Source organism: Colobus angolensis, unplaced genomic scaffold, assembly GCF_000951035.1.
Source record: "Colobus angolensis palliatus isolate OR3802 unplaced genomic scaffold, Cang.pa_1.0 Scaffold12, whole genome shotgun sequence".
Lineage (NCBI taxonomy): Eukaryota > Metazoa > Chordata > Mammalia > Primates > Cercopithecidae > Colobus > Colobus angolensis.
This window is the reverse complement of record NW_012113141.1, coordinates 3,915,827-3,926,841: the sequence shown is the minus strand read 5'-3', so window position 1 is coordinate 3,926,841 and position 11,015 is coordinate 3,915,827. Positions and strand designations below refer to the sequence as shown.

The window sequence follows — 11,015 nt, the reverse complement described above, 5'->3', positions numbered from 1 at the left end:
GGCCCACGGAGAGTGACTGCGTGAGCATGTGCAGGGGAATCTGAGGCCCACGGAGAGTGACTGCGTGAGCATGTGCAGGGGAATCTGAGGCCCACGGAGAGTGACTGCGTGAGCATGTGCAGGGGGGTCTGAGGACCGGGGACAGCGTGCCACAGCGGGCCTGCAGGGCCTGCCAGGGCACAGGAGGGCAAATGGCAATGTGCGTGCCTCAGCGGTCACCACCTCTGGCCTAGGAGCAGATGGCCAGACAGCCACGGAGAGGATGACAGATGCTGTCCCCTCATCTAACTGGGGTTAAAAACACAAAAACAGGAGTTTATGCCTCCTCACCCAGACAGTTGTCCAGCAGACCCGGTGCTAGGTCACGAGGACACACAGGTGACCACACTCTGCCCTGTGCCTCTGGAAACTACAAGTGGAAATGTTCAGGGCCAGCAGCAAACTGAGGGAGAAGCAAGGTGCACCCTGAAAAAACTAACAGGCCTGAGGCCAGGACCAGCCCCCCACTTCAGTGTGTGCCCCACTGAAAACTCAGAGACACCTCTGGGAGTGGAAGCCAGAAATTGGGATGCTCTTTTATTTTTTTGGAGACGGAGTCTCGTTCTGTCGCCCAGGCTGGAGTGCAGTGGCCTGATCCTGGCTCATTGCAAGCTCTACCTCCTGGGTTCACACCATTCTCCTGCCTCAGCCTCCCAAGAGCTGGGACTACAGGCGCCCGCCACCTCGCTCGGCTAATGTTTTTGTATTTTTAGCAGAGACGGGGTTTCACCGTGTTCGGCAGGATGGTAAATGGGGTCCTCTTGACTTCTTCTTTCCTGCCGCCATCCCCTCAGACCTGGTAGACTCAACCAACCAGTAATCCACAGCATGTAATAGCAACAGCTGAGTGTACTGGGGACTGCACTGTGCCCTTTACACACATGACAACTCTATGAAGTGATTACTATTATGATCCCCACTTTACAGATGAGAAAACCGAACCACACAGAGGTGAGCTAACTGCCCAGGGTCACGGCATGTAACAGGCAGAGCTGAGATTTCAGTCCAGGCGGTCTGGTTCCAGGGTCATACTCACCCCAGCACGTGCTGCTGAGCTCACAAGCAACCCAAGTCCTCCAGCTAACCGCCTTGCTGGGTTTGGTTCATACAATGGCTGAAGAATTAGAACACTTATTAAAAAGTAAAGTAGGCCGGGCACGGTGGCTCAAGCCTGTAATCCCAGCACTTTGGGAGGCCGAGATGGGCGGATCACGAGGTCAGGAGATCGAGACCATCCTGGCTAACACGGTGAAACCCCGTCTCTACTAAAAAATACAAAAAACTAGCCGGGCGACGTGGCGGCGCCAGTAATCCCAGCTACCCGGGAGGCTGAGGCAGGAGAATGGCGTGAACCTGGGAGGCGGAGCTTGCAGTGAGCTGAGATCCGGCCACAGCACTCCAGCCTGGGTGACAGAGCGAGACTCCGTCTCAAAAAAAAAAAAAAAAAAAGTAAAGTAAACCTAAAAATCCATATTTCCCATTTCTCCTAAAATATTCAAAGCTCTTATAATATCAGAGTGGCACAGGAGTGGGCAGCTCCTCTCCTGTTTGCCATAATCCCACCACCACTATGACTACCCGATCCTCTTCTCTTTCTTCTGTTACCTACTTACTCCTGGTGCTTCTGAAATTTCCACCTCCTGCCCCTCCAAGCCAGGGGCCCAGCCTTATGCTCAATGCTCCAGGAAATGCACACATTTAACACAGTCTCTGATTTCCAGGAACTGGTAGTTGAAATGGGAGATACATCAAGTGAGGGGACAGGGAAGGTGTGAACAGCACAGCAAAGGCAGGGGACTGAAAAGTGAGGCGAGAGCAGGCCAGCCTGGGCAGGGCAGGGGTGGGGACAGTAGTCTGTAAGCTGGAGCCCATAAGGCTAGAGAGGCATAAGGCTAGCAAGGCAGCAAGGCCTGCACCAACGTGGGGTCAGACACAATGCTCTGGTACCCCCTGCCCCTCCCAGGGTCTTTAGGCACACATGTGTGAGGGCAGGAGGCCTGCAGGTCAAGATGTAAGGGGACAAGCCTGCTGGGTGTCTGGGAGGGGGTCAGTCACAGTGGGACTCCAAGCCGCCACACTCCACACCTCCAAAACAAGGTGGGAGGCGGAGCCGACCCCTGTTTTCCCAAGGCGCCCCCAGGACGCCTACTCACTCATCCAGCCAGTCAAGAGCAGCCCCCGCGCAGGGACAGCTGTTTGGCACAGGAGACCAAAAAGCCACAGACAAGTCTGCTGTGCACCAGCATCGAGCTGGAAGGATGAGTGGCTTTCTCAAACGCTAATGTGACTCCTGTTTACAAACCTTCATGGCTCCCCATGATGGCAGGGAAAAGGCCAAGCTCCGTGGTGAGGTTGACATTTTCCAATTACGTTTTCACCACTCCCCATCTCCCATGGAGGTCTGAAATGACCTGCCGTTTCCTGAATCCTGCAGAGACACAGGATTTCCTTCCCTACAGAATGACTACAATTCTCACTCCGTGGCTTTGAAAACTCCTACTGATCCTTTAAAACCCAGCCCAAATGTCCCCTACCCTGGAAGCCTTCCCTGAGCACCCCTCCTTCTCAGTACTCACCTCCCTGGTATGCACTATGCTTCCCTGTATTCCCACAAATCACCGAAGCTTAGTATGGTCTGTGTTGCTTTTTACTGTCTACTGCGCAGTTCAGCCTTCCCTTTAAACCGTGGGCTCCTGGAGTACGGGGGCAGAGGGCTGAGTTTCATCCCTGCATCCCCAGGACCTGGCCAAGGGGATAACACCAGTGATCTATATATCATTGCAGTAAAGGGACTCTGACGGTATTTGTAATATTTATCATTATTAATAGTTACTGTTACAAAGTAATCATAATTGGCCAGGTGTGGTGGCTCATGCCCGTAATCCCAGCACTTTGGGAGGCCGAGGCAGGTGGATCAGCCGAGGCTGAGGTCAGGATTTTGAGACCAGTGGGGCCAACATGGTGAAACTCTGACTGTACTAAAAATACAAAAATTAGCTGGGCACGGTGGTGCACGCCCGTAGTCCCAAATGCTCAAGAGGCTGAGACAGGAGAATCACTTGAACCCAGGAGGCAGAGGTTGCAGACTTTTATCCATTTTTTAAGGCCCTGCCATAAACCACGTCCTGCACTTTGCGTTATCTCATTTAATCCTCTGAACAACCCCATAGATAGTTGTTCCTCTGCCCTTCCTACAGATGAGGAATGTAAGCACAGCGAGATGAAGACGCTTGCTCAAGGTCTCACAGCTGGTCTGTGCTGGAGTGAGCACATCCTGCTGTTTCCCCCAGCCTAGACTATTTCCTTGGAATTACAAACACCACCTTTCATGGGGCCCTTCCATAGGCCAGGTGCTTTTAGTAACAGGCTTATTTATTTCTTTATTTATTTTTTGAGACAGAGTTTCGCTCTTGTTGCCCAGGCTGGAGTGCAATGGCGCAATCTTGGCTCACTGCAACCTCCGCCTCAAGCAATTCTCCCACCTCAGCCTCCTGAGTAGCTGGGGTTGCAGACATCCCCACCATGCCTGGCTAACTTTGTATTTTTAGTAGAGGCGGGGTTTCTCCATGTTGGCCAGGCTGGTCTCGAACTCCCGACCTCAGGTGATCCACCCGCCTCAGCCTCCCAAAGTGCTGGGATTACAGGCATAAGCCACTGCACCCAGCCAGTAATAGGTTTATTGAGATATAACATAACATATAATTCACCCATTAAAAGTGCATATTGTAATTGTTTTTAGTATATTCACAGAATTGTGTAACCACTGTCATAATTTTAGGATATTTTCAGCCTCCGGTAAAGAGGCCCCTTACCCTGAAGTTCTCAACTCCCCCAGCCCCACCCTACCTTACATTGTAGTCCCATTTTAAAGACAAAAGGGAGGTGCTCAAAGAGCTTCTGTGACGTGTTCAGTGGTGAGCAGCTGGGCTGGGATGCAGCCTCCCCCATCCCTCCCAAAGCCATCTGCCAGGGTCTACTCCGTATAACCCATCAAAAATGCAAGATCTGCAGAGAGTGGAAAACAGAACCAGATGGTGACAAATCTTACACGTGTGGCTGCTTCCGCGCCAGGCCCTGACTCACAGAGGCACTGAAGGCAATGGGGGAAACACGGTGCAGCCAAGCCCCCAGCACCCCGTCACAGGGCATCAGGCCCCAGGACCTAGGGAGGCAGAGATGGCCGTAGGAGAGGCAACCCTTCAAGAGGCTGGTGGCCTGGATTCTAGATGGGCAGAGTGTGCATGCAGCTCCACTTAGAAGCAGGGACCCCACTCTGCCGACCCCATCCTTGCACGCCACAACTTCTCCAGGATCCACAAAGAACTGGTCCCCAGCCCATGTTCCTCCCAGGTGCAAAGTGTTAGTGGCTCTGAAGAGTGGCCCATCAGGTCACTGCTGATACCTGGACACATTCCCAGTCTGGGACTCTCAAGTCTAACAACATCCCAAGCTAGCTGCTCCCAACGCCAGAAGAACCACTTTGCAGGCAGGACCAGGCCCCGCCCCCACATCCCTTATTTCCTGCCCCTGAATATCCTAAGGACTGGCTGGATCATTCTTTCTGCCGGTCAGGAGCCTGGCATTATCTTTCATGTTTACAATGTCTGAACAGTCTTGAGCAATTGCTACCTCCTCCGGGGAGCCTTCCTAGGTGCCCTAACCAAACTAAACGGGTCCTTCTCCTGCTGCCTCTCACTGGATTCTCAAGTTTGCTTTTATATCTGGGTCCCCATTAGCCTACGAACTCCTCCAGGGCAAGGGCCCTGCTTTTTCATTCCTGAATCTTTCTCTTTCCCCTCCCACAGCTAGGACACACAGAAGGCCCTCCAGAACAGTGGGTGGGAAGTAAGATGAAGTATCCCATACCCCACTGTTAGGCATGAATTAACCGCAATGCAGGAGGGAGCCGTCAACTACAGGTTTACAGGGGTCTGGGGCCTGGTTCCAAACTCCAGCAAGGTCAGCCCCACACCACAAAGCACCAATGCCAGAGCTGGAACGGGTCTGAGCTTACACATTCCAGCTTCCTTAATGTACCAAGGTGGCAACTGAGGCCCAGAGAACGGGCCAGCTTGCTCAGAAACACATAGCCACATCTCTCAACTCCCAGCCCAGCCTCTTCAAGAGAGCAAGCTGCCGCATCCCTGCCCCACACCCGCTCTTCCATCCTACCCTTCCTTCAAGGTGAGACCAAGCCAGCCTGCCCAGTGTGTCTTCTAGGATCCACTCCCCAGCCCCACCTGACATGGTGCTCCTTCCTCTGTCCAACCATCACTAGCCTGCTCAAGCTCTTCCCCCTACCCAGGGGGCCCTCCCCACCCTCTGGCCCCAGCAAACTTCTACTCATCCTTCAAGGCCCAGTTCAAATGTCACCTTCTCTGACACTAAAGAAATCACTCTCATTTACTGAGCACCCATCCCCACTGTGTTCTAGAAAACCAGGTGAATGTTGAAACTACTGGTAGGTTTCCCCCTGCATGGCACCCAAGTTCCTCGAGGACAGGGACCTGACTCTTTGCAAAGCAGGAGTAATAACAATATCTGCAGACACACTTCACAAGATTGAAGGACGCAAAAAGTTTTGTAAACCATAAAGTCCTGTGCTAATGGAAGCTATCTGTTTTATCTTTGTATCTCCGCCTATGACTCAGTTTCCTCATCTACAAATGGATGGAGTTAATAAAAGCACATTCACATATGCATGCTGTGTCTGGGCCACAGGAAGGACTGGTTACTGTTGCTGTCATTATCTGTGTCACTTTCTTTTTTCATGATCTCCCTGCGGACCTTGTCCATGGTCAGCACTCAGTACATATTTTTTGAAATGAATGACTTTGGCATTTGAGATGTTAGAGAATATGGGATTAAAATCCAGAGACCATGTAAGATGCAGAGTTCAATCTTATCATCAGAAATGCTACACCATGGCCTTTGAGTCCAAAGGTGAGCTCAGCTGGGTCACTGGGACACAGCCCCTTGCTGTCATGGGACACAGAGCAGTTTCCTGGAGTGGGCGGAAAGTCAAGGAATCCCAGCCTGGGGTGACCTCTGTGCTGGTAGCCCCAGTGGAAGGCAGTCAGGGAGTACCACCCCCAGGGCCTGGAGGGGAAGGTGTCCGGATACTGGACTTGAGGACTGGCCTCTGGAAACAGCCAGGGTACATGTTGTGGGTCCAGCCTGAAGCTCAGCCCAGTAAAGTCCATTTCTGCCCCTCACCAAGGGGCAGGGGACCCAGGAAAGTCACTTCCGGGAGCCTCAGTTCTGTACCAGCTACAGAGCAAGCCTCCAGAAGCCTGTACCTGGACAGCCTCTGAGACCCGATCCCGCTTCAGCAAATGCCACACAGAATCGATCCCATCTTCCAGGGAACATCAAGCATAGCCCCTCTTTGGACAAATGAGAAGAGTAAAGCTCAGAAATGGGGGTGACTTGCCCAAGGTCACACAGCTAAGGAGAACATTTACTCAGAGGCCACCAAAAATCAGCAACACCCTCTGAGGAATGTCCAGCCCCAGGCCCACTGAACAGCCCCACCTCCACCATCTGCCAGCCCCCAAAACCAGAGCATGACGACTTGTCACCATATACGCTACACCATGGAGCCATGTGCTCGTGCTTCAGGAGTGCTAGCTCAGGACCCTTCATGGCCCTGATCCCTGTGGCACCTAGCGGTCAGTCACTACTTGTCAACAGGCTGCTGAGCTGGTTCAATGACAAGGGAGGTTTTCAGGATGCAAAGGGGGTGGGGAGTCACTTATTGTCGGTGACTGTCATCCTTAGTTTAGGTTCTCAGCATATATTAAGCATCTCCTCTGTGCCTCACTTCAGGAGGGCAGTCAGAGAAGCAGGAGCCCTAGCCCTGTCACTGAGGAACTTACAGCCTACCTGTGTGATGACTTTAGAAGGAATTCACCATCTAATTCAGTTCAGCTGCTGGCTTGCACCAGCACTTTCTGTCTCTCTATCTGCATGGATACTGTATCCCTGGATGATTCCTGACATCACTTGGGATTCTCAACCAAAACTTGTGGCCATGGCATAGCTCTAGCCAGCGGAGTGACCAAGGGCCCCTGTGGCACAGAGCCACAGAGCCAAAGTGGGCTGGCAGCGGAGGCTTAGCCCGGACACCTGACAAGGCCGTAGGCTCCCCCAGCTGCCCTGACAATCTGCTTTCTCAAAGTCCGTTCTCAGGAACTTTTGCATCAGTTCACCTGCAGAGTTTGGTGTCGATCAGATCCTGGTCCCTCCCCCGAGAGGCAGATTCTGCACCCCTGACAAGGTGCTCAGGTGATTCTACCACATGCTCAACTATGAAAACCAACTACTATGTAGATAAGCCCTCTCCATCAGGGCCCTATCACCTTCAATGGGGTGAAAATTGATTCTGGGGAAGGCAAAAACATATAAAGCCAAGATAGATATACAGTGTATAAACAGATCTTCAGTGTATCTGTGGTATTAAAATTGCATGAGGAAAGCTAGGCACAGTGACATACACCTATAGCCCCAGCTCCTGGGATGCGGAGGCAGGAGGATGGCTGGAGGCCAGGAGTTCAAGTCTGCAGTACCTTGTGTTTGTGCCTGTGAATAGCCACTGCACTCCAGCCTGGTCAACATAGTGAAAACCTACCTCTAAAAAAACAAAACAAACAAGCAACAACAAAAAAATACCCACCTCATCCTAAGGTGGATTGATGATTAGGGGGGAAATGTCTAAAACATTTAGGGGTGCATCATGATAAAACGTGGAAAGCACTGGTTTAGACAGAGGCAGCCACGAAATCAGCAGGTAAGACTTCTCCTACCCATGGGACGATGGTGACAAATGCTCCCCGCCCTGTCAGTGAGGAAGGAACCCACAAGCCCTCCCCATCTCAAATGTTCTCGGTCTCAAAGCTGGAGGGCAGAGGAGCAAGCAGGCCTCTTCCTGGGACCCATCAGCTCACATCTGGTGTCTCTGGGGCAGGGAAGAGCCGCCGAACAGGACCCTGAGGCTGCTGTGCCAGCTCACAAGGGCCTGCACACTGAGGAGGAGTAGCGAGGGGAACGAGAGGCAGCCCCAAGTGGGGGCAAGAAAGACAGCCCACCCCATGGCTTTCTGGTTTGCAATGTGAAGCCAACTAGCAGAGGCGCCCCCAGACTCTGGGAAGCAGTGTGGAAGCAGTGAGGGTCCTAGGAGAAGGGCCACGCAGAGCAGCCAGGAAAAAGCAGGCTGGCTCTGGGAGGAGCGACAGGGAGGAGAAGAGGAAGGACATGACATCACAATGTTATAGGACATAACAGCAGCCACTAACTGTGCCCGCACCATGAGCCAGGCAGGGGCAGCCCTCAGTGCACTACCCAGTTAGGCGGGCCACATCCTTAACACCCACGGGTCAGCTCCAGGAGAGCAGAAGCCACGTCTGCCTCAACCACCGTACCCCCAGCACCTAGAACAGTAAATATGTGCAGAATAAATAAGGGAAAGAACCACAGAGAGGTTAACTCATCCAAATCCTCACAGCTAGGCAGCGGCTCAGCCACAGTTCCAACCCCAGCAGTCAGACTCCAGAGCCTGGCTTCCTCACCCCGGTGTTTCTCTACACTCAGAGATACCAGCCAGACAGCTTGTGATCCAGGGGGGGGGTCCATGGAGGGTGACGGGTGAAAAAGCCATGGGGTGGGCATCATAAAGGCACCATCCCAACTCGGCCACTTCACACCTGGCAGAGCGTGAACCTAGTGGCCCACGGGGGCAGGCAGCACTCCCTCAGGAAGGCAGCACCACCCCTGCCTTGGCCCAGACTGCAAAACATGCCCATAGCAATCTCAAAACCACGTGAGCAGGGCACGGGAGGGGGAGGATGCAACTTAATGAAAGTCTCATCCCTTACCAATCCGTCACAGTTGCTGATGGCAACAGCTGCCCCAGGCACTCCAGTGACACCTCCAGTGTACACACACTCCTGCCGTAAGGGCTGCCGGAACAGCTCCCGAAAATCCTCCTGCCACTCCACTGAGGCTCCTGGCACTACCAACCTCCGATTGGGCCACAGGCGCAAGTGCAGTTCCTTCCCGAAAACAGTGACATTGAAGTAGAGGGAGTGGCGCCCCGCCCTGCCATGCCACAGGGTCCCTCCTGGGTGCAGAGGGCTGCGAGCCACCCGGAGGTGACCGGAGTGTCGTGGTAGTGTGGGTGGTGTGTCCGCTACCATGCTGTCTGCAGAGGCTGCTGCTGGGCCAGACACCACGTGGGAGAGGAAGCGTCCCCGAAAGTCTGTGCTGCAGGGCACTGTCATACCGTAGTCACTGAGCTTTCCAGAGAGGTGCAGCTCTGTCGGAGGTAAACAAAGAGTCACTTCAATGCAGTCAGTGCAGAGGTAAGGAGAAGTCGGAAATCCCACTAGGGCAGGGAGGGATAGGAACCCTGAGTGTCACCCTTAGATGGCCCCTTTAGCCCGAGTTCACCCATTTTCCATCCATTGCTTCCTGAGCTCCACGATTCCTACACTTGGATGAAGGGTGTTCAGGTACTTTGTGGAAGTATCACTCCCTGTAGCCCCCAGGCCCTTTTTAAACTTAGCAGAAGAAAGCAAATGATACCAGACAGAGCCTGGTCACTAGCGACAAGACTTCCAACCTTGGGCTCTGCCCAGAAAAGGACTAAAATTCCCCAAAAGCCAACAGGGCAAATAAAGGGAAGGGCAGATCTGCCCAAACTCCACAGCGTGCTGAAGTCACCACCCCAGGCTGGGGTAGGGCCCTCCTCCCCAAGCTTCCAAGAACGCAGCTGGCAAAACAAACACACCTAGAAACCCAGGGGACCGTGGGCGCGTGTCAAAGAGAAGGTGGGGCTGCAGGGGGGAGGGAGGGAATGCCCAGCTCTCTATTTTTCCAAGGTTAGAAAGAAAACTTTTTAAAGCAGGACAGGGGCCGCTGAGATTTCTGTATGGCCGAGCCCCAAACTGGATAAATATAGATCTTCAAAAATAAAAGGATATACAGGGGATGACCTGCCCACTTGGGCTGAATTAACTGTGAGGTCATGGCCCCATGCTCCAGGCCACATGCCAGCAGGCCCATCCTCACACAGCTCTCCTTGAGCCCAGCCAGGCTGGGCAGGAATGACAGCTCCCTGGCTTCCAGGCCTGGTGATTCATGAATGCGAGTTTGGGAGGAATTTTCATTTCCACACAGCTCTACCTCTCGTCTCCCCAGTTCACGTCACTGATAAAACATAGAAAGTGGTGTTTCCTGAAAATCCCCCATGCCCACAGTTCTAGTTTCATCCCCATTATAGCAGAGGACCCCCAAGACTGCTGCAAGAGGGGACCCACTCTGGCACATGAACAAGGCTCACAGAAAAGGAGGCACCCTGCCTGGAAATGACCCGAGACTCCTCCCCATGTTCAGAGCCACCAGGAGGGTACCCCATGCTGCAGGGCAGGAGTGGAGTGTGTCTGGTCTGTATGCACGAGGCCTGTGTCCGCAGCGTTTGACAATGCTAGGGTGGGGGCAGTGGAAGGATGTGTGTTTCTGTGCAGGAGCATGACTGCACTGCATGCTCTGCAGTAGGAGGCAATCACCTGTTAGCCTTATTCTGGGTGTGTAACAGTCTCTGTCTCTCACACACACACACACCTTGCACCCATGCTCACACAAGTTGGAGACAGAGAAGACACTGAACGAGAAAGACACACAGGACAGAGAAACAAATTGGGAAAGGGGGGAAAGAAGAAACACAGAGAGACAAAGAGACAGACATGCTGCTCCTAAGAAGAGACTCGATGCTCCCAAATTCTCTCCTGGGGTCTCTGTCTACTTCTAGCGCTAGAAATGGAGAGAAATCCCTGGACTGTGCTGTGGCACAGGGGAAGAAAGATAGCAAATCAGCCCAGAGTGTGCACACTGCCTCCCACCCGCGGGAACCCTGACCGGGTAACTGGAGCAACCTTGGGCCACCCTGACCGCGAGCACCCCGGACCCCACGGGCCCCC

General features: G+C 53.2%; 1 protein-coding gene across 2 annotated transcripts in view; it reads right to left on the bottom strand.

The window, feature by feature from the left end:
* The window catches only part of ADAMTS14 (ADAM metallopeptidase with thrombospondin type 1 motif, 14), an 85,727-nt gene extending 76,381 nt beyond the window's left edge, over positions 1–9,346 (bottom strand). For both annotated transcript variants that reach the window (XM_011927504.1, XM_011927513.1), the window contains exon 1: positions 8,913–9,346. In XM_011927504.1, coding sequence (XP_011782894.1) covers positions 8,913–9,317 — 405 coding nt within the window. In that variant the 5' untranslated portion in view covers positions 9,318–9,346. The remainder of the gene's footprint in view (positions 1–8,912) is intronic.
* Positions 9,347–11,015: the final 1,669 nt, after the last annotated feature.